General features: G+C 39.3%; 1 protein-coding gene and 1 pseudogene across 2 annotated transcripts; one reads left to right on the top strand and one right to left on the bottom strand.

Moving 5' to 3' along the window:
* Positions 1–2,417: 2,417 nt before the first annotated feature.
* LOC130680406 (olfactory receptor 4P4-like) lies at positions 2,418–3,352 on the bottom strand (annotated as a pseudogene).
* An 18,329-nt stretch (positions 3,353–21,681) lies between these two features.
* Positions 21,682–24,401, top strand: LOC118931538 (olfactory receptor 4C46-like). 2 transcript variants are annotated; one of them, XM_057490872.1, is made up of 2 exons: positions 21,682–22,591; positions 24,376–24,401. In XM_057490872.1, the coding sequence occupies exons 1-2, from the start codon at positions 21,682–21,684 to the stop codon at positions 24,399–24,401; spliced, it is 936 nt and encodes a 311-aa protein (XP_057346855.1). The 2 variants fall into 2 exon arrangements, with proteins under 2 accessions (XP_057346855.1, XP_036780006.2); XM_036924111.2 differs by lacking the exon at positions 24,376–24,401 and having other exon boundaries at positions 21,682–22,611.
* The last annotated feature ends 214 nt before the right edge of the window (positions 24,402–24,615 follow it).

Here is a 24,615-nt window from a genome sequence, read left to right as displayed (position 1 = left end):
TTCTAGGAGCACAACCTGTCTTCTCAATAACTGTCTCTCTCACTTAAGGGCATCCCATAGGCCGCCTCAGCTCTTCCAGGTGATGCTGAAGTGTGTCTTTCTCCTTGATAACCTTTCCATAATCTCGAGTAACAGACATCCCACAATCCTAGCTGCTACATGGCCACTCAGGGCCTCTAAGCAGTATTCTATGTCACAGAGGACTTATTCCACAGCTTCTGGTGTCTCCACCATTCCTCAGTTCTTGGGAAGGCCCCACACTTCTAGGAGGTGCTTTACCCTAGACCCATTCCCCACTAGGGGCTCCCCAGTTGGAAGCCCCATGGTTAGGGGGCTCCTAGGTGCAGCTGCACCCTCCACTGCTGCAGCCACTGGGACCTCCCCACCATCCACAGGGGGAATTCTGGGTATCTCCCCACTATCTCTAGGGGCAGCCTGCCCAAGGGTCCCACCCATGAAGACAGATTTTGCAGTCTTGCCAGGCTACTGCCAGATGTAACTCCAGGGGGAAAATCCTGGGGCAAAATAGCCTTGAAACCAGAATCAGTAAAAGGGAGAGAAAAGTCGGAGAAACCTGTTTACTGCCTACAAGCAGTTGTCTAGTTCTGCTCTCCCATGTCACTCATGACCTGGCTGTAGAAAAAAGGGGCCCCAGCCAACCTCTTTTGACCAGATATTCCCTTGCTCTCCCTTGTAATTACCTATTGATATGGAGATGCACTAAACCAGGTGAGAGATTCTGGAAATGTTGCAGTTTTACCCACAAAAAATTATTATGTTAAACTAGATCAAATAGGACTATTAACAGACTAATTTACTGTGTAACAGAATGTTTTCCAATAATATTCCAAAGGTTTCCATGGTTCCAGGAAGAAAAAAGTTATTAGTTAGGTCTATGAAAGGTCCTAACCCTCAGAAGAGGGTTCACTTGTCTTCACTTGTTTCTGTGGGATTTTGCCTTGGCTGTAAGGCAGGAGTAACTCAGGCAAGAAAAGTGTATAGAAGCAATGCAGTCATTTTGAGAAGAGAAAAGTCTAAACAGAGAGAATTATCTAGCTTAATGGAAACCAAGACACAGAGCTGAGGCTGGATTATAGGGTTCAAAAGACAACAGGATAATCAATAATTAAAATGGTAGTACTTCCTTAATGCAGAAAATACACAAGCAAAAAGACATTCTGGGGACTGTCTACTGGATTTCATTCCCTCCCAGATAGTTACATGGGGTTTATGTTAAACTTTCAGCCTTCCTGACATTACTTATTTTATTATTAATGTATGATTGTTCAACACAGAAGGGGAAGTTTCAGATATGTGAGAACAATGTGTACACCTAAATGAAAACAGAAGATAGTGTCTTTGAACTTAATTTAGTAACTTTTTTTTACATCTTAGTTTGTGCCATATTTTAGATGGAAAATAGGAAGATACAATAAAGTAAAAATATAGCACATATTCTGGGTCAAACTGGAAAAACAGCTCTTAAACACAAGTATAAGACATAAGATCACTTGAAATGGAGGAAATGTACAGACGAATAGCAACAAAGCAGTGAAGAAATCAAGTCCTCCTGGTTTGTTGATGGATCTTCCAAGTCTTTTTGAATAAGAAAATATCAGGATGAGAGCTATATGTAAGCGGTCCCTAAAGCAGCAGGGAGGGGCATGATAAGCAAAGGAGACAGGAGAAATGAAGTCACGAAGAGAGATTTTAGAGCATTTCTGGAGCATGTAGAAAGGACCTGGGTAGCTGGATGAAAACATCCAAGCAAATGAACACACAGGAATAAAGGCAGGGAAAGAGAAAAAATACTTAAACATGAGTTTCTGATACGTCATGTGCCTGTGCTAAAAATTCACAAGTATTAGCCAAACATCTTTATGATTACAGTGTTACTCGTTTCATAGATATTTGAAAAGTGAGAAAGCATATATTAAAAGCAAATTGCCAAGACACACAGATAAAATCTTAGAGACAGTATGCCAGCCAGGTCTCCATGACCCGAAAGCCTATCATTGTATCACAATGCCCTCTTCCAAGATAGTGACTTCTGAGATTAGTAAATTCAACAAGGATAAATTTGGGGAAATATCTGATAAACAACTGAGAAAGTTAAATTTTATTCCAAGGAAAATAGGGTTCTCAATTAAATTTTGGAGTGAGCAGTGGTATGATCAGAGCTGCTCTCTAGAAGGGTACTTCTTGCATTCCTCAAATCTATGTGGTCACACCCGGACCTAGTTTGACCCTTTAAAGTGTATACTGTAACGTGAGTCACAGTGACTTGTTTTTTGGCTCATATATTTTCAGAGGTCATTCAGTCCAACTCCCCAGAGAAACCTTCTGTGTTTTCTATAACATGTGAAATGATACTTGCCCTGGGGAACACAGGATCAAAAGCACAATGAACGTCACCTTTACTTGAATTCTGAGTGTGCCATTTGTGACCATATGTTTGTCATGGCGATATTCATCTCCACATTCTGAGGGCGTACATGAGGGGACTCAGCATGGGGGCAGTCACAGTGTAGAAAGAACACTGAGAGTTCCTTATCCTGTTCTCACTCCCTGCAGGTAGTGCATAATTATAGATACAGGGCACAAAGAACAAGACTACAACCACTACGTGAGAGCTACAGGTTGGTTGGGAGAGCTTTGCATCGTCCTGTAGAGGAGTGTATCCTGGGATTATATAATATGATATGTAAGAAGCCACTAGGACAAGAAAAACGAAAATGACCACCATCCCTGAATTTGCAATCATTAAGGTATTAACAACACAGTTATCTTTGCACACTAGCTTCAATAGAGGCTTCACATCGCATAGGTAGTGGCCTATCTGATTAGGACCACAGAAAGGTAAACTGAGTACCACAAGCAGCAGAGCAACAGAGGGCCAAATCCCCATACCTCAGGCCACGGTGATCAGCATGGGACACCTGAGCCGGCACATGATGACCATGTAGTGCAGGGGCCTGACAACTGCGATGTAGCGGTCAAAAGCCATGGACACCAAGATGAACATCTCCACAGTAGCCAGTGAATGGGCTGTAAAGAGCTGGGTCATACAGTTGTTATAGGAAATGTCTTCTCCTGTTGCCCCTAAGTCTCTGATCAGCCGGGAGATCACAGTGGTGGTGTAGCAGCGGTCCATGAGGGAAAGGTGGCTGAGAAAGTAGTACACTGGCTGTTGGATTAGATAGCTGCAGGTGATCGTGACAAAGATGGTGAAGTTTCCTGTTAAGACAGCCAGGAAGCAGAGCAGGAAAAAGAAAAAGAACAGTAGCTTTATTCATTTATTTCCCTGCAGTCTCATGAAAACAAGTTTAGTGACATTGTTCTGATTTTCCATGAGGCTGAGGTCAGTCCTGTGTATGTTTCAGAAACTTATTCATCTGCAATAATACAGAACATAATACACTCAGTTGCACTTTTTAGTATTTTTTACACTGTAAGTATTTATGCACTGACACAAAAGGTCATTAAGGATTTATTACAAACCTTCTTTTAAATACTTTTTTATGTTAAGAGCTTTATTGTATATCAAATGATACTTAATGAGAGCACATTTTATGCCTGGAACTTTTATCAACCTTTGGCATGCATGTATTTAACTCACAGCCCAATAGTTACTATTCTGATACTCATTTTATAAGGGGAGAAAAGACAAATGGGACAGTTCAATTCATTCTGCCAAATCATTAAGATCTTAAGTAGTTCCTCAAGATAAGATGCCACTTTCCATTTTTTAACAACTATGCCACAATATACACTGACTACATGGACTTTCAGCTATTTTCCACCTCTGTAAAATATATGGGGTCTTACACTATCAATGACATTAACTGCCTGTTAAGTCATTCCCCATCTCTCTGTTTTCTTGTTTTATTAATATTTTTTTGATATATTTCTTATTGAAGTATAGTTGGTATATGATATTATATTGGTTTCATGTATACAATGTAATTACATACATTATTAAATGCTTACCTCAACTACTATGGTTAGTAACTGTCAACATAGAAAGATATTACAGAACTGTTAACTGTATTCTCTATGGTGTACTTTCTTCCCCATGACTAATTTACATTATGATTGAGATTTTGTGCCTCTTTATCCCCTTCATCTATTTAAACCACCCACCCCAACTCCTCCCCCATGGTAACCACCTGACACTTCTCAGTGTCTATGAGTCTTCTGCTGTTTTGAATCAGAGATTTTTGTTTTCTTTAAGGCAAATTCCCAGAAGTGGAGTTACTGGGTCATATGTTATCTCTCTTTTTAATTTTTTTATAGAACCGCCACACTGACTTCCACAGTGGTTTACCAATCTACATTTCCACCAACAGTTTAGAAATCTTCCCCTTTCTCTACATCCTTGCCAACACTTGCTAGTTCTTGTCTTTTGTATAGTGGCCATTCTGACTAGTGTGAGGTGAAATCTTATTGTGGTTTTGATTTGCATTTCCCTGATGATCAGCAAAGTGGAGCATCTTTTCACATGCCCATTGGCTATCTATATGTCTTCTTTGGAAAATGTCTGTTCAGGTCCTCTGCCCAGACAATGGTTGGATTATTTGCTTTTTTGGTGTTGAGGCATATGAATTCTTTATATATTTTGGATGTTAACACCTTATCAAATATATCATCTATCGATATATCCTTCCATACTGTAGGTTCCATTTTTGTTTGGTTGATGGTTTCCTTTGCTGTACAGAAGCTTTTTAGTTTGAGAAAATAAAACAATACATGGAAACAAATTAAAACAGAAACACAGTGGTTCAAAATATGTGGGATGCAACAAAAGCAGTTCTTAGAAGGAAATACAGAGCATACAGGCTTACCTCAAGAAAGAAGAACAATCCTGAATAAACAATCTAACTCCACAACTAAAGGAACTAGAAAAAGAAGAACAAACAAAGCCCAAAGTTCGTAGAAGGAGGATGTAAAAAAGATTAGAGAAGAAATAAATAAAATGAAGAATAAGAAATGTGAAAAAACAAAAATCAAGAGGTGGTTCTTTGAGAAAATAAAGAAAATAGACAAAACCCAGCCAGATTTATCAAAAAAAGAATAAAGAGGACACAACTAAACAAAATCAGAAACAAAAGAGAATTACAACTGACACCACAGAAATTTAAAAATTATAAAGAAATACTAATACTATGAAAAACTATATGTTGATAAATTAGACAAACTAGAAGAAATGGACCAACTCCTAGAAAAGAACAATCATCTCAAACTAACCCAGTAAGAAACAGAAATCCTGAAGAGATCAATTATCAGTGAGGAAATTGAATTGGTAATCACAAAATTCCCAAGAAACTAAACTCCAGACAAGATGGCTTCACAGGTGAATTCTACCAAACATTTAAAGAAGAGCTAATATATATATCTTTTTAAAATTATTCTAAAAAAATATGAGGAGCAAATACTTACAAATTCATTTTATGAGGCTAGCATCACTTTAATACCAAAACCATATAGAGACAATATAAATAACAATATCATAGACCAATATCCCTGATGAACACAGGTTCAAAAATCCTCAACAAAATATCAGCAAACTGAATTGAAAAATACATCAAAAGGATCATCCATGATGATCCAGTGGGTTTTCTTTCAGAGATAGTATAATATTTGTACATTAATCAATGTAATATACCAAATTAACAAAAGGATAAAAACCATATGATTATCTCAATAGAATCTGACAATACTTTTGACAAAATCCAAATCTATTTATGATAAAAAGTCATGAACAAAATGTGTGCATAGGGAACATATCTCAACATAATAAAGGCCATATGTGACAAACTCACAGCTAACATCATACTCAATGGTGAACAGCTCAATATTTTTCCTCTAAGATCAAGAAGAAATCAAGGGTGCCCACTCTAACCACTTTTATTCAATATAGTACTGGAAGTCCTAGCCATAGAAAATAGACACTAATAAGAGATAAGAGGCATCCAAATTGGTAAGGAATCAGCAAAACCGTCACTACTTGCAGATGACATGATTTTATATATAGAGAACCCTAAAGACTCAACCAAAAAAATCTATTAGAACTAATCACCGAATTCAATAAAGTTGCAGGATACAAAAACCTATATACAGAAACATGTTGTATTCCTATAAACTAACAACAAACTAGGAAAAGGAGAAATCAGAACAATTCTATTTACAATTGCATCAAAAAGAATAAAAAACTTAGAAATAAACCAAGGAGGTGAAAGACCTTGACTCAGATCTATAAGATACTGATGAGAGAAATTAAAGAAGACACAAATAAATGGAACTATATCCCATGCTCATGCATACAAAGAATTAATATTGTCAAAATGGCCATCCTGCCCAAAGCAATTTACAGATTCAATGCAATCCCTATCAAAATACCAATAACATTTTTTCAACGAAGTAGAGTAAATAATCCTAAAATTCATATGGAACCACAAAAGACCCCAAATAGCCAAAAGAGTCTTGAGAAAGAAGAACAAAGCTGGAGATAGTATGCTCCCTGAATTCAAGCTATACTACAAAGTCACAATAATCAAAACAGTATGGTATTGGCAGAAGAACAGACTCAAAGATCAATGGAACAGAATAGAGAGTCTGGAAATAAATCCACACATAGATGGTCAATTAATGTAATACAAAGTAGGCAAGAATATACAGTGGGGGAAAAGAGAGTGTCTTCAGTAAATGGTGCTGGGAAAACTGGACAGCTGTGTGGATTATTGTATAACTCCATGCAGAAAAGTAACTCAAAATTGATTAAAGGCCTAAATAAAAGACATGAAACCATAAAACTCTTAGAAGAAAACATAGGCAAAAGTCTTTTGAACATAGCAGGAGTAATTTTTTTCTGGACATATATCCCTGGACAAGGTAAACAAAAGAAGAATAAACAAATGGTACTACCTTTCCTGCTCTATGCTGTATATAATTTCTATATAAAGTCTCAATCACACGTGGACATTCCACTCATTCAGTAGAAATCAATATTTATTCTTGAAATAAAAACAAAATTAAGGCTCCTAATCATAGCAGATAAATAACCTTGATTAGATGATTATAGATCCAGTTACTCTCCTTGACAGGTTTGGCTGAGATTCAGACATGGAGAGGCAGCAAATAGGGAAGAAGAGGCACAATTCTTGGATCTTAATGTAAGAGCACAGGTTATTGTTATATAAAAGCCTCAGCTTTTTCCTAATTATTTTACAGACACATTTTAAATGTCACTGTTGAGACATTAGAAACACTTTAGAGAGCTATTGTCATCAACATATTGAAGATCCCAACGTGATGAAAGAAGGACCTGTTTATCTGAAATCCATTCATAACATTGCAGCCGCTCTGATGTGTTACCCCTAGGGGCAGAGTGAATATGCTGACCTTCTACCCATAACCAAATGACCTATACTGTAAGATCATGGTTTGCCTAAAACACTGTTAATTTCAATAAATTGTTTTAATGCACCTGGGAGAGAAAAATATGACATAGTGGACAGAGCCCTTGTCTAATAATTATAAATATGAGCATCCAGTCTCACTTGTCCTGCTCATTTTTTCGTGGTCATTGAGCAATTCATTCTCTCTGCACCTCCTTCTTCAAGGTGAGTGGAACTGAAAATACTGGATCTATTTGCCTTATGTGAAGATCAAAATGAGCGAAGTTCGTGCAAAGAAATATAAGGTTTACCTTGCCAAGTCCACAGAACAGTATTCCCAAAATCTTTTGGAGAGAATTGAGCTGTTCTTTAAGAAGATGGATACCAGCATTTTCATTAGCAAATTGGTTTTACCTGTGGATTTTACGTTCTGCCAAAAGAAGATGGGTTGAAGAATTCACATTAGACATACTGAAGAATAAAGAAAAAAAACATGAGTGTTCTGGGTTCAAAATAGGGATTGACAAGGAAGATGCTTACATGTAAATTGAGAATACATACGTGGAAGAATCTGATCAGTTCAAGGACATAAAAGAACTGATGATAGCTTTTCACTAAAACTGGATTACAAAAGTTGTAGGAAAACTAGTGCATCAAAACTGTAGGATGTGCAGTTCTTGGTTTAGAATGGTTCGTAGACATCTGTAGAAGCCTCTGCATGTCAACATTTGGACCAGTGCTGCTCAGCCTACAACAATTGAACATCAGTGGGGGAAATACAATACCAGATAGGAAAACATCCTTCAAAGCAGTGCCCATAGACTCCACTGAAAAACTACCTCATGCAGAAATACCCTCTGGTCCCATCCGCAAATCATTTTCCTCCTGGTCTTTAATTTATAAAAACCCCTGAGCCTCTTTATGTTCTTTTCCTCTCCCTGTCCTGTCCCTCTGTATATTTGTTTCTCTCTATCTCTCTTACAAACACACACACACACACACACACACACACACACACACACACACACATGCGCATGTACATATACATATATATGCTTAGATACACAGGGTTTTCAGAGTAAGGAATTTTGAATTCATCTTTTTAACTTACATTTCAGTTAAGGAGTTTCTCCCACAGATCTCTCCTTTAAATTTTAAATTCCTTAAGGCAAAAAGAAAGATCTCTGTGAGGAATTATTTTTGGTCAAAACATGTCAATGACTGTTTGAAAGGAACAAAAACTAAATAAGATTTTTGGGAAGTGGGATTTGTGACTTTGGTCATGAGAATATATGGAAAGTGTAAAAATCCATCAGAGGCAAATGATATGATTTTTCTGTTTATTACCTCTCTGGTAAAGAAAAAATGTATTTTTTGGCTTAATATTATGAATATTATGGGCTTAATGATTTGATGTAATTAGAGTAAAATCTTTAGGTACTACATACTAAGCAATAATATGTACTAGACACTCTACTACATACTTCTGATTGATCAACCATTTCATCTTCACTAATGAGATATATATTACTGTTATTTTCCCTGTTTTTCAAATAAGAAAACTAGAACTGAAGGTTACACAAGCACTAAACAGAAGGTCTGTACCTAAACCATTTCTCTATGACTTGGAAGCTCACCCTATTGCCATTATGCTTAAATGTCTTTCACAAATACAAATGGAGACTTAAAACCCTCAAATTATCATCCAGATTTTCATGAACCCTGTCTCTTGAAAATAACCACTGAGAAAATCATTCTAGAAGAAGATTCTTTTAAAAATTTATATTTACTGAGTTGAAACTTGTACATAAAATAAAATGCTATAAAATCCTCATTTCCTCCCAATTTAAATATCTTATATATTTACATATACATATACATATGTATATATATATATATATATATATATAGTGCTCACCTCCGCAAGAGTTTACATTTCTTTGGAATGTCAAGGTGATCTCTCAGACTGGTTCTCTTTATTTTCTCTGCTTGTGCTTTGAAACAGCAAATAGATGGGGAACACTTCTGACCCTCCCATGAATCTTCCATCCAAAAGAACCCTTTAGGAAAGTATTGCTGGGAATATCTTGAATTGAAAAGTACAAGGACCAGTGGGAAAAACTCCCACAGGTATTTTATGGTAGCCAATGTGTGTTTGTTTCTAACTGTAGAAATAAAGCCAGTACAGTCACAGCAGGGGTATAAGTGGGATTGGGGCTCATTTATCTCTTGAGACCCATCACATGAATGAGTCAATACATCTGTAATGTGTCATGACTGATGTAATGTTATGGATAATTGCTTTTTTTCTTTCTCCTCCCCTAGAATAATTTCCTCAGACTCAAGTCTCTATTGTTTATCATGTTACATAATCTAATTGTTTAATAAATGCTGATTTCTTTGTCATCCAATTATACATTTGTAAATGTCTTCTTTTCACTGCAAAACTCTGAACTCATAACATTACTGAGTAGTAAAGCCACAAAATGCATAAAACAAAATTAGATGAATGCACATGGAGGAAAATATCTATCCACCTTCACAGAGGAAGATTTCAATGCTCCTTTTTCAGTTATTGATTAGGAAAGTGAGCAATAACTCAGGAGGATATAAAAGACCTGAAAAACATGGTTTAAAAGTATAAAGAGGTATACATGAAACTGTACAAGAAAAATATATATTCTTTGTATGTATAGCTAGAATATCTATAAAATTAAATATTTTATCATATAAGAAGACAACACATATTAAAGAAATGACATTATACAAAAGTCTGAGCACAACAAAAGATAAAGATCTATATACTTTTATCACATTAAGTATATCTCTGTCATGTAACTGGTTAACCACTAAGTTAATAGAAGAGACTCTAACAACACACATGGTGGCACAGAATAGTCTTCAGAAAAATCACTAAGCAGACAAACAATTACACCCCACATAAACTTCCCTCAGAGAGTCAGAACAAAACAAGGATGTCTCCTCTCACAACGTATATTTAACATTTTACTAGAGATTCTTGCTAGAGAAATGAGGTTAAAAAATAATAGAAGGCATTCCATTTAGAAATGAAGAAGAAAAACTCTATTAACAAATGACATGATCTTATATATAGAAAACCCTAAAGAATGCACTCATACAGTGTATCAGTGAGAGGTAGTAAACAAGTCTAGGACATCAGCAAGATGGAAGGCTAGGAGGCCCCAGTGCTCCTATCTGCACATCAACAAAAATGAAAAAGAAACCAAAGAAAATACAAAAAACTACACACCAAAGAAAATAGTTAGGACTAGAAAGCAACAGCAGCAAAGGCTGTGGAGCTCAAACATCAAACATTTCCCCCAGTTCCTGGGAACCAGGAAACTGTTCCTCAGAGGAAGTTCACCCTGTGGGAAAATGGAGCAGGAGAACCCCAGCAGACTTCCTGCTGGGACCGCTGCTACAGAGGGCTCCCACAGCTGCACCAATGCTGGTCCCCTCTGGCGGAGCTGCCCTGGGATTCTGCCACCACCACTGCATTTACATCCTGGGACTGGAGCTGTCGGTGAAGTGAGACCTGCTCTCAAGTGTGTCAGATGCTGGTGTGCAGGGACACCACAGCACTTCAGCCTCTGGTCCTGGAGCTGCCCCTGCTCTGCTCCCCAGCTCCAGCCCCACGTTGCAGCTTCCTCCCACCATTACCAGTCTGCACTGCTGCTGTGCTCAGCCCCTACCACAGCCCCAGGTCTGGGCTCTGAAAGGTCACTGCCATTTTTTGAGCCCAGCTCCCTGGGTCCTGAAACGTGGTTTTAACTGACCACCACCTGGCTGGTGCTGCTATCTCCTATGACTGCTTCCTGGGTGTAGCTCTGCGGGGAAGGATGTTCCTAGCCTGAGGAAAGTCCTTTATGAATCCGATGAAACTGATATAAGTCGAGGGAAAGGGAAGATTGAAAGAAACCATTTTTATTGCTCACCACTTGCTTGAATTCGCTGGCCAGGCTTGGCACTGTCTGCCCCCTCCAGCCATAGCTCACACACTGCAGCCACAGTACCCTCTCTACTTTCTGTTCACCTCTTCTGGGAGGAACTCCATTGGTATCCCCTTGGTGACTGGCAGATACCAGACCAATTACATACCAGGAATGGAAGGGAAGAGAGAATGGCTCTTTTCTCTCCACCCCTTGCCCAAGACTGACAGGAGGCTCTGCAGTGGTAAACACCTACTGTATGTAAATGCACTAAGGCTACATTGGAGATTCTGAAAATTTAGACATTTACCCCATAATCCAACCCTCCAGAATTCTCTCCTCACAGTCTGCATGCTCCCAGTCTTCTGCAGTGGTCCCTGTGTGAGAAAGCCAGAGTGCGGTAACCAGACTGATAACATACAACAACAACAGAAATACAGGTAGCAATAAAATCACGATAATCCTCAAGCCTGAAGGTCCAACTGGGTTCAAGTCCTACTCAGATTGAGTCTATAGCTCACCCATTCCATAAGGGGCCAGATGCTGAACTACCAGGAAGCTCCATGCTGTGGAGCAGCAGCTGCGGCTAGGACGAGGCCCAACCTGCCAGGATAAGAGTGATGAAATACATGTTCTAATGACACCAGCATAGGCAAATCCTGTCCATTAGGTAGGATGCATGCAAGAGAGTGGTCCTATGATAGCACAGGGGAAGGAATGGGGTCTCCTCATGCTTAGCATGCCAGACCTTCACCCCCTCCCTGTGGGAGTTATGGATGGGTCAGTATGTAGGGCTATGGGAGGCACATGCACTGGACATAAAGACAAGACAAGACTCCTCCGTGAGATGTTCTTACCTCCTGGCCATTTTGGGTACACTACCATGATCTTTGGGGGCCACTCTGCTGTTACTACAGGAACACGCAGGAAGTCAGCATCTAGGTCTTGCTCTTAAGGTGCCAGAAAGACCAACTATTACTGGTCCATGTGTCAAAATGTCTAAGGCCACATTCACTCAACAGTCTCCAGGGTTTAGCATGGTTGGTGCGGACAGCAGGATGTTGCTCTGCTAACTATATCCTGGCTTCAATACCTCCTCCTTAGTTTGCATATGTAGTTGCATAGGAGAGGCAGCAATGTGTGTTAGCATGTCCACAGGACTCAATGCCCCTTTCCAGGGCTACTCATTCAAACACTGCAGGACTGACCAGCCCCAGACTATTAGTATCTGACTTCAGGACAGATTTTAACAAACCATGTTCCTCTCTATCATGCCTGTCCTGTAGGGTTATATGGTACATGAAATTTTCACTTTATTCCTAACTGCTGCACCCAATCTTGTAATGCATGTCCAGTAAAGTGGGTGTCTTGATTGCTCTCAATCACTTGCAGCCAGCCAAAGGCTGCAAAAAGACACTCTAGGCCACTTTTAGTGGTTTGCTGATCTGCATGATGTGCAGGAAAAGCAACCAATAGTCCAGTTGCTGTCCACACAAGTCATGGCATACCGATATCCTTCTGATAAGGGCAGAAGCCCAATATAGTCTATCTGCCACCTGACAAGGGGTACCAGCCCCTTTACTATTGTCCCATGTTGCTGCGGGACTCAGTGTAAGTCCCTATTAGAGCACACACACACAAGACACTCTTTCTGGGCTCTGCTGCTGACTTCTCTGAAGGTCAAATGCAAGCCCCATCCATGGGCTGCAGCCCACATTGTCTTTTGCCCTGTGTGCAACAAACACTGATGTAACTTCATTGGGGGTAAATATCTTATTCCCAAAGGGATTTGTGCTTTCCTCACTCTAATTGCCTTACTCCCATATCCATCTATCACAGCAGGGGTCACAGGAAACCACCTGGGGTTGCCATAAATCAGAGAACATGCAGCTCCTGTGTCTGCCAGTGCCAGGACATGTGGTGTATTCACTGGGGACCAGTGAATTGCTAATTCTACATGTGGCCTCTGGTCCCCACCACATCCCCAAGGTGGGGGGGCTTGTCTTCCCCCTCAGTTAAATCACTATGTCCAGTTGCCTTCCTGTGGGGACGGAGGCCCAGCTGGGGTCTTAGTATTGTCCCCCAGGAAGTTCTGAAGACACACAGGATGGACACGGGGCCTTGCCTCTGGCTTCCTTGTCCTGGACTCAGTGGCTGGAACTGCTGCTCTGGTTTTAATTGCTTCCACAGCTCTAGCAAGATTCTATTGGGCTGTCCATCAAGTTTGTCTTTCACTGACCCCCACTACTATCAAATCAACCCACATCTGCGTCCTGGAGACCTTCACGGAGCCCTTTGAATCTCTTCTTTCAGTCACAGACTGTATTTCCATCTGTGCTCTTATTATTTCAACCTCCTGCACATCTGCTATAATATGAATCATCTCACTTATGGGTTGCCTTCCGTTGGAGGCAAGAATGGTCACCAGTGACCCAAAGAGGGATGGGGGAGCTGCATAGAGCACCAGCTATTTAATCCCCATGGTGAACAACTCCTCATCGAGGTCCTGGGGGTCCATATTATAGATGATGTTTCTTATGTCCTGTTCCCATAGAACCCACTGGAGCTCTGCAAACTTTTTCTAGCTAATGGGGAAGTTGAGTAAATCACCCTGATTAGGCCAAACTGCCCTAAGGGTTGCAATCAGCCAATCAAAAAGCGCATGATTCCCTAGGGACTGATGGGCATTTTGTATCCTCTGCCAAACAGACGGTTGGTCATCAGGGAAGCTAGTTTACCCATTTCTTATCCATGCTGAACAAAGTCCTCTGCTCCTAAATCTCAAAGGCACAAAAGCCATGTATGCAGAGGCTCTGAGCGCTTCTGTCAAAACCAGGTGCTGGAATCCACGAGCTCGCCTGGGGGTGGGGGTGGGACACGGAGGCTCCACAGGCTGGGGAGGGGGCGGCTCCTCCCCCCGAGGAAACCACAGTTGTTGCGTCGTTATTTTCTTAGCTACCACCAGGCGGGCATTCAGTACAGGAGGGGTTGCTGTCTCCAGCAGTGGCCTCGCAGCAGCCCCCTCCCCGGCCCCAGCTCTCTACCATCTCCAGGGTGAAGCCACCATTCTTTCCTTCCCTTTGCAGCTCGCGTTTTTCTGCCGCCTCCTCCTGTGTCTCTAGCGTGTCTCAGCAGCACAGTCTCAGTTGTCCGCACCTTTCCTCCCATTTTCAGAGCATCCTACAACTCGTCTTCCTGTTCTTCCAGTCAGTTCTGAGCTGAGTCCCTCTGGTCAGTGACCCTTTCCAAGTCCACAAGAAACAGCCCCCCAACAGACTCCTGCAGCCCCGTGACCGCTCAGTTCCCCTGAGCCCCCCCTATGTTGCAGAGGGCCAACTCCATGGCCTCTGGTGTCCCCATCCCTCCCCAGGTCTCGGGAGGGCCCATGAGGCACTTTACCCTGGACCAGATACCCCCTGGGGAGTCCCCAGGTGAATCCCCACCAACCACTATGGGGATCCCTGGGTGAGGCCCCACCCTCAACAACGGGGCTTCCCAGCTGTCTCCCCACCATCCAAAGGGGGGGTCCAAGGGTATTTCCCTACCATCCATAGGGGCATCCTACCCGCACATTGTGACCATGAAGACAGATTCCGGGTTTACAGATCCTGCCGACTCATGCTGGAGGCAGCTTTGGGGGAAGACTCGGGGTGAATCTCCTGCGAAGCACATGAAACTGAAATAAGTCAAGGTAAGAGTAGGTTGGGAGAAACTATTTTTATTGCTTACAGAATGTTCAGATTTGCTGGCCAGGCTTGGCCCTGACCGTCTCCTCTGGCTGCAGCTCACGATCCACAGCCACGGGGTGCTGTCTGCCTCCTGCCTGCCTCTTCCAGGAGGAGCTCCATTGGTGACGGGAAGATGCCAGACCAATTAAGTACCAGGAGGCCGTTTTCTCTCCACCCATTGCCCCAGATTGACGACAGGCTCTGCAAAACAACTATTGATATGTAAATGAACAGACTAGTTGGGAGATTCTGGAAATTGAGTCATTTACTGCACACAGGAGCCAGAGTTGATGCACTGACCCCCCATGACCAGGCTGTGTTACTACTGCTTCCTTCCCGCTGGGCCCAAGCACCTGCTGCCCTTGCCCTCCCAAAGCCACCATCCCTGCTGCGTCCACCGCACCCCCAGCCAGTCACTGCAGCGAGACCAAGTTCCTGGTTCCATGGGAGGTCTGCACATACCTGCACCTTATGCGCCAGTGTGACAGCCACGCAGAGCACCTGTACCAATGTCACACTCAGTATTCAAATGTGAAAAGCCTTTCCTTTAAGATCAGGAACAGCACAAGGACGCTCACTCTCACCAGTTCTATTTAACATAGTCCTGCAAGTCCAAATCAGAGCATTTGGGCAGTGAATAAATAAATACATAACATATGTATGGGAAAGGAAGAAGTTGAATTATCTCTGTGTACAGACGATGGGATCTGAAATATTGGAAATCCTAATTTGACCAAAAAACTGTTAGAACTAAATGAACTCACTGAAGTTGAAGGGTATAAAATGAACACACTGACTATATAATAACAAGTTATTTGACAGAGAAATTAAGAAAGCAGTACATTTTCAATTGCTTCATAAACAATGAAACACTGAGGAATAATTTAACCAAGGAGGTAAAAGATTTGTACACTGAAAACTCCAAGACATAGATGAAAAGATTAAAGAAGACACAAATAAAAAAGAAAGATATTTTGTGCCCATGGACTGGAAAAATTAATATTGTGAAAATGTACATCAACCCAAAGCCATCTACACATTCAAGAAATTCCTATCATAATTTGAATAACATTTTTCACAGACACAGAAAAACCTATCCTACCATTTATTTGGAACCAAAAATACCCCAAAAAGCCAAAGCAATCTTCAGAAAGAAGAGCAAAGCTGGAGGCCTCACACTACCTGATTTTTTTTTATTAAGGTATGTTTGATATATACTCTTATGAAGGTTACACATGAGAAAACAATGTGGTTACTACATTTACCCATATTATCAAGTCCCCACCCATACCACAATGCAGTCACTGTCCATCAGTGCAACAAGATGCCACAGATCCACTGTGTGCCTTCTCTGTGCTACACTGTTCTCCCCATGATCCCCCACACAATGTGTACTAAGCATAATACCCCTCAAACCCTTCTCCCTCCCTCCTCACCCGCCCTCCCACACCCCTCGCCTTTGATAACCACTAGTTCATTCTTGGTGTTTCTGAGTCTGCTGCTATTTTGTTTCTTCAGTTTTGCTTCATTGTTATACTCCACAAATGAGGGAAATCATTTGGCATTTGTCTTTCTCCTCCTGGCTTATTTCACTGAGCATAATGTCCTCCAGCTCCATCTATGTTGTTGCAAATGGCAGGATTTGTTTCTTATGGCAGAATAGTATTCCATTGTGTATATGTACCATATCTTCCTTATCCATTCATCTACTGATGGACACTTAGGTTGCTTCCATATCTTGGCTATTGTAAAAAGTGCTGTGATAAACATAGGGGTGCATATGCCTTTTTGAATCTGAGAAGTTGTATTCTTTCAGTAAATTCCAAGGAGTGGAATTCCTGGGTCAAATGATATTTCTATTTTTAGTTTTTTGAGGAACCTCCATATTGCTTTCCACAATGGTTGAACTAGCTTACATTCCCACTAACAGTGTAGGAGGGTCCCCCTTTCTCTGCATCCTTACCAACATTTGTTGTTCTTAGTCTTTTTGATGCTGGCCATCCTCACTGGTGTGAGGTGATATCTCATTGTGGTTTTAATTTGCATTTCCCTGATGATTTGTGATGATGAGCATCTTTTCAAGTGCTGTTGACCATCTGAATTTCTTCTTGGAGAACTGTCTCTTCATATCCTCTGCCCATTTGTTAATCGGGTTATTTGCTTTTTGGGTGTTAAGGTGTTTAAGTTCTTTATGTATTTTGGATGTTAACCCCTTGTCGGATATGTCATTTACAAATATATTCTCCCATACTGTAGGATGCCTTTTTGTTCTGATGATGATGTCCTTTGCCAAACAGAAACTTTTTCACACTACCTGATTTCAAGCTATATAACCAAGCTTTATCATCAAAACAGTATCGTGTTGGCATCAAAGTAGACACTGGAAGTGAAGAGAGAGCCCAGACATAAACTCACACATATTCCATCAACTGACTGCTGACAAGGGCACCAAAAACACACGATGGGGAAAGAACAGTCCCTCCAATAAGCGGTTTTGGGAAAACTGGATATTCACATGAAAAACAATGAAATAGGACCCCTATTTTAAGTTGAAATGCATCAAAGACAAATACGGCAGGTGATACCATAAAACTCCCAGAAGAAAACATAAGGAAAAAGATCTTTGACTCTAGTCTTGGATATGATTTCCTGGGTTAGACACCAAAAGTGCAGGTAAGAAAATCTAAAATCAATACATAGGACTACATTAAACTGAAGAGTTCTGCACAGCAAAGGGAACAATTAATAAATTGAAAGGCAGCCTACAGAATGGGAAAAATATTTGCAAATCGTGTAATGGGTAGTTAATTTCCAAAATATATAATAAACTCAAATAACCTAATAGAAAAACAACCAAATAACCCAATTAAAATTGGGCAAAAGACCACAATAGACTTTAAGGCAGATCAATATTTATTAGATTCACACAATAAGTGTATACCATGCACATAAGAAAAAGTTAAAAATTTAACTGTCAATTATTTTTAAATGCTTATCACATGTCATCCTTTTAAAAAAGAGAAGACAATCCACAGCCTAGAAGAAAACTCTCTATATCAAATATAAATTTTTATAAAATTTAAAATGATTATTTATTATTGTTTATTGAAATTAAAAGTAAATTAAATATAAATTTATTTTAATAAAAATTTATATATAAAAACTATATTTACATATAACTTTACACTTTTATAAATATGTACATAGCTTTAACTTTATAAATTATATATAAAAATAATATAGTTATACAGATAAAACATATATGTGACAAAAGACATATATCTAGAATACATAAAGAATATTTACAACTTAGTAATAAGAAACCTGGAATTGCTATTTTTAAATTGTGTTTAAACTTACTGAAAAACTAAGATATACAACTGGACAATGAGAACATGAAATAAATGCTTAACATCATTCATCATCAGGAAAAACAAACTAAAGTCACAATAATTTATCACTACCTATCATATAGAAAGACTAAAAGGAAAATAACTAAAAATAACTAAATACCAAGTGACAAGAATGTGGAACACTTCTTGTGTTTGAAATTGGAGCTCTCTTCTTCTGTTTTGACATCTGTCTGCATTCTCAGTGCTGTCTGCTATTCCATACCCACCATACCACGGGTCCCAAAGATAACTTGGAGTTTCTGTTTGCTTGCATAACCCTCTGATGACTGTGAAAAACAGCTTTTGGCATCAAAAACTTCCAAATTGCAGCTGCACCCTCCCTCCTTTATCTCTCAAGCCATCAACAGGGGGCTTCCAGAGGGTTTAATGGTGACATGGGGAGAGAAGCTCTGCCCGAGACGGGAGCCCACAGCGTAACCTCAGTACTGGTTCCCATACTGGACTTGGGCCACCTTGCTATTCACATGACATTCAACTTCTTAGAAACTCAAGTTCAGACAGAGGAAGGAGACACACTTGTTTATGTTTCAAGTTCAGGGAATACAATTCCCCATTAAAATTCAAAAAAGGGTGTTTCTCAAACATGTGTCTCTAGAATATGTTTCTAAGACAAAGCCTTTCCAACAGAAGAGATAATTAATTCCTGGGAGAGAAAGTAGCCGCTACAAGGTCCTTAACCTTTATGAAAACCTCTTTAAATATCCACGCAGTGCAAGGGGAAATGATTTTTGTTGACCACATCTGCAGAGCAAGATTCATCACAGGGGAAATGACCCATCTGAATGTATCTCCTCCACTCTTTCTCACTCTTGCCTACAGGATCAGAGCCATCTATAGAAGATCATTTATCTATAGTGTTTCAAATGCATCCATTCTAAATTCAAATACAGGTTTTCTGTGAAAATTTCTGAGGCTATAGGCTAGAAGAAAATACTTAGATTTATAAAAACACTTTCTTAACAACTTTGATGTTGAATAGTCTGAGTAGTTTCTGAGTATGTCACATCTTTCATAATGAAAGTTACTTATTTCAAGAAGAGGTCAGTTTGAAGAAGGATTGTTTCTGAACACCTCCAAACATAATTAAGTTCATCTAACTCTGTATGGTAAGTTTTTTAATGGGGCAGATACACCTCAAATATTTTTACTTTATGTATATATATATATATATATAGTCATTATGTTTCAACACTTTTCAAATATATTAACAGGGCATTTATCCTCATGCTAATTATTCAAAAGACAGTTTGCAAATAATGTTAACCTATCTTGAGAGATGAAGAATAGGAGACTCACAGATATTAAGTAAATGGTGGGACCCAGTTCACTAATATTAAACATTTTCCTTTGCCCAAATGAGACATCTCCTTTAATAATCAAGACTACTCATGAGACTGAAAACAAAATTTAAGTACATTTCACCCGCAGAAAAGGCCTAAATATGAATATCAAATGACACAAATCATCAGTTGTTTAGTCCAAGCATGAACATGGAGCACCCTTCCTAGGATGTGTAATATGAGTCTCTGTGGCTTCTTTAAAAGTAAAATTGGAGATGAATCCTGACCTTTGGCATGGTTAAATGTTTCTCTGTATCATCACTCAAAATGTAATTCTTCCTGTCTTGGAGCATACACTATCATAATAGATGAGTCCTCTGTGTTTCCACAGCAGTGTGGAGAATATGTTCATGTATCTTTCCTCTATCAATTCTCATTAACATCCTGTCAAGTGAATATTTTATTCTCACTTTATAGATGAGGAAAGAAGGACTAAAGATGCTAAGAAGTACCTCCAGGACAAAGAAAGTGCAACTGGAAGAGGCAGATTCCAGTCCGGTCTTTCCAATTCTCAAACCAATACACAACCACTGTGGCTGTCATTTTCAACATTCGGCAGAGCAGTCAGGGGCCCAGGAGGTAGGAAATGGGGCTGAGGGAGAGGCCACGACAAAAGTGACTTTCAGTGAAAGCATTGCCACATTTTTCTTAATATCTGGAGATTCCAATATGCTAGTGTGTGTGTTTGTGTGTGTGTGCATCTGTTGATGAAATTGTTTCGTATACACTAAAGAGATTACTATTTCAACATTGTTTATTATAACAATGGAGGGCATGGATTAAGAATTTGGAGGAATGGAAAAGTTGCCAAGTGTAATCTGATTTAAGCTTAGCTCTGCCCTTTATTATTTGCTTTATCTTGAGCAGGACACTTAACTTTTTTATGCTCTTATTTCCTACTCTGTAAAATAAGAATGAAAATGGTAATTGTCTCTTAGGTTAGTAGTGAGAATTCCATAACCAAATGTCTGCAAAATACTTGGAACCTAGTAAGTATTCAGTAAGTTTTAGATAATATTACCATTATTATTACTATTAACATAGCCTCTGAGATTGTTCCCTCATTTGCTGAATGGTTGAAAATGTACCAACTATGAAAGTTGCTGCCATGCTTTCCAAGTAGCAATCAATTACTAAAAGTATGTTTATTAGCTATTATAATGGTATGAGAATTAGACTACATGCATTATACATTCTTCACACTAGCTCCAGGATCCTTTCATTTAATTCCCATCACCAATACCCTGCTACCCTTCATTATATTATATTATATGAATATATTATAAATAGTCTGACACTGGGGTTTCTGTCTCTGGCTTCCGTCCTCTTACTGAACCTCAAACTACTTCATCCAAGACATCCCAAGATCATTAGCAGAGTTATATCCAAGAATTCCCTTTCCTCAAATTCCTCTTCATCTGTCCATTCATATTCTCAATTCCTTTTTATGGTCCCCCATCTCCAAAGAATACAGGGAAGAATCCTTAGCTTTGCATTTATGGCCTTTAAATCCATGTTCTACCTCCCTTTTCTTACTTACCTGCCAGGATATGCACGAGCTACAACTTCATGTTAGGCTCTAAGCCGCCTCAGACAACTAAGTGTTCACAAATGATCATTGCCTCTGTGTTCACAAAAGTTCCCCATGACCACACCCTTAACAGAATCTTTACCCAGGAGATAATTTAAGTAATATCCAAGAACTCAGAGCTATTTACTCTCTCAAAAACTCTCACAAGAATTCACATTCAATAGAATCTTGGTAGTTATTATGTGTTAGATGGAGAAGCTTATTAAATTGAAGGTTGTGTTAATATAAACTAATTTTTTTCAGGTAATGTAATTAAGATAATATGAAATACGTGGAGAATAGAAACAATGTGACAGAATTTGTTCTACTGGGGCTCACAGAGAATCCAAAGATGCAGAGAATCATATTTGTTGTGTTTTTTCTCATCTACATCTTTTCTGTGGTAGGAAATGTGCTCATCTTTGTCACCATCACCACCAGCCCATTCTTGGAAACTCCCATGTACTTCTTCCTGGCCTATCTCTCCTTTATTGATGCCTGCTATTCCTCTGTAAATGCCCCTAAACTGATTGTAGATTCACTCCATGAGAAGAAAACCATCTTATTCAATGGATGCATGACCCAGATCTTTGGGGAACATTTCTTTGGAGGTGCTGATGTCATCCTGCTGACCGTGATGGCCTATGACCGCTATGTGGCCATCTGCAAGCCCTTGCACTATACAACCATCATGAATCGGCAGGTGTGTGGCCTGCTAGTGGGAGTGGTGTGGGTGGGAGCCTTTCTTCATGCAACCATACAGATCCTCTTCATCTTCCGATTACCCTTCTGTGGCCCAAACATCATAGATCACTTCATGTGTGACCTGATTCCTTTGCTCAATCTTGCCTGCACTGACACCCACACTCTAGGGCTCTTCGTTGCTGCCAACAGTGGCTTCATCTGTCTGTTAAACTTCCTCCTCTTGATGGGCTCTTATGTGGTCATACTGCGCTCTCTAAGAACGAAAAGCTTGGACGCGAGGCGAAAAGCCCTCTCCACCTGCGTCTCTCATATCACAGCTGTGGTCTTATTCTTTGTTCCCTGCATATTTGTGTACATGAGACCTGCAGCTGCTTTATCAATTGATAAAGCAGTTGCTTTATTCTACACTATGATAACCCCTATGTTAAACCCCTTAATCTATACCTTGAGAAATGCCCAGATGAAAGATGCCATTAGAAAATTGTGTAGTAGGAAAGCTGATAATTAAATGTTTATTCAACTGATAAATAAATGTTTCTGGAGCCCCCATATTGATTCAACTGAGACAAAGGACAAATGAATATTTAGGAAGAACTCTCTAAGAAATGCATGTAAGATAAGAAAAGATGACTTTCTATAAATCATTGATTTTGCACTGAAAGGAATAGAAATGGGTACAAGCAAAGGAATAAAATCTTAACCTAAGACCATAGTTGAAAAATTCTGCCAAATTAGTTTTACTAACTTCATTCATGATATGGATTAATAAACTTTCATTTTAATACAAAAAATGAAGTAAAATAAATAAAAATATATGGATACTGAGCAGCGATCTCTATAACAATTCAAACTGGCAAGCACTTCTATTGTCCCCCATTGTACTGAGGAGAGTATCCAGAGGTGCAGTGAAGAGCTAGTAAGGAGAACCCACCTGCTCTCTCAGACCACGCTCTTAGCCTCTGTGACACCCTGCCAGGCAATGATGAGAGCAAGGTAAGGTAATTATGTTATTACAATTTATTCAGCTAGGGATTGTGCTGCAGACTATATATATATGTTATCATTTATAATACATATTAGTTCATTGTATATAACTAAATTATAATCTTTCATTAATAACTCTGCTTATTTCCTATGGTTTCATAGTTGATGATAATGGGTTGACTGTAATATTGTGATATGTGATTATTTTAGAAATATAAAAGCAATGGGTCATTTAACCTTTTAAGTGTATGTGATGAATATTATGTTGTATTTCCAAATTTCCTTATAGGCTTCAGAATAATGCTGTTTTGCTAATGACTGTTATGCTGATGACCCTTGAGAAAGTGTGATGAATTAATTTTTATATTTTAAATTAAAAGAATATTTCAAAGTCAGAAGGAATTTCTATTTATTAAATATATATTCATGACCTATAAAGTACTTGCCTGCTGCCTAATGATAGTGTCTACAAGTAGGACAATGTCTGGTGCATGATAAATATTGAATGAATAAATGTAAGTATAAAGTACGATGAATAAAGTCAATAAAATATGGAGCAAAAAAATGATACTGGAGATTTTTTCTCCTACTCTGATTCAGACTCTAAGGAAGATTCTAGGTAGACTTCTTTTGGGAACCACAATTAATTTTAACTTCTGTTTAACTGTGAAATGAGAAAGAAATGGAAACTGAGATTCTCGGTGAAAGAGCAAATAGTTTGCCTTGATAATTCTCCCTCCTTTCAGCATTTTCACCTCTTGAATGTGGGCTGTTTATTTTTCTCTGTTAATGGATTTGATTTTGGTAACATTTCATTATGAAAAGATGCTTTTAGAAATATGTAGCTTTATCTATAAGCAAAGCAATTCCAAGATAACTATATCCCATTCATTGCTTCCGTCCTTAATTCCTTAATCAACAAAATTTTTGAGCTCAAAGAAAGTATTAGGCCCCTTGATAGAGGGGCTGGTGCTTTAGTGGTAAATAAAGAAACTGCTGGTCTTGCCTTCAGAGAATTTACAATCCACTGAGAGAAATTCAAAAGGAAGCTTGAACTTCCAATATTATGTTATAAATGGTAAGACAGTGGAGGCCCAGTTGCTATGAAAGCAGGTTTGTGAGACACACAGCAAAGACATAAGTAGTCAGGAAGAGTTCCAAGATGAAAAACATAATAACAGGACGCAAAGCATGCAAAGGAGTCAGCAGAGCAAAGAGGCATCAGTTGGACTGAGATCATTCCAGGAGAGAGAATGCGTGATACAGTCCAGAAGGTGGTAATAGCTAGGAAGAAACCTAATGAGTTCAACATAGCTGTGGTTATTAATCCATCTATTCATTCAATTACTTGTTGAATACCTACTGTGTGCTGGGCACCATGCTGGACACTGAGCTTATAAAGGGTAAATAGTAAGATCTGAAGCTGAAGAGATAGGAACAGGGAAGATTAAGGAAGTTCTCATAATTGTGTCAAGGCCAATGCTAAGTATTGTGGGGAAAACATTGGAAGGTCTTTTAAACAAGTGAG

Source organism: Manis pentadactyla, chromosome 13 (assembly GCF_030020395.1).
Source record: "Manis pentadactyla isolate mManPen7 chromosome 13, mManPen7.hap1, whole genome shotgun sequence".
Taxonomy (NCBI): domain Eukaryota; kingdom Metazoa; phylum Chordata; class Mammalia; order Pholidota; family Manidae; genus Manis; species Manis pentadactyla.
The sequence above is the reverse complement of the archived record's forward strand: the minus strand, read 5'-3'. Positions and strand labels throughout refer to the sequence as shown.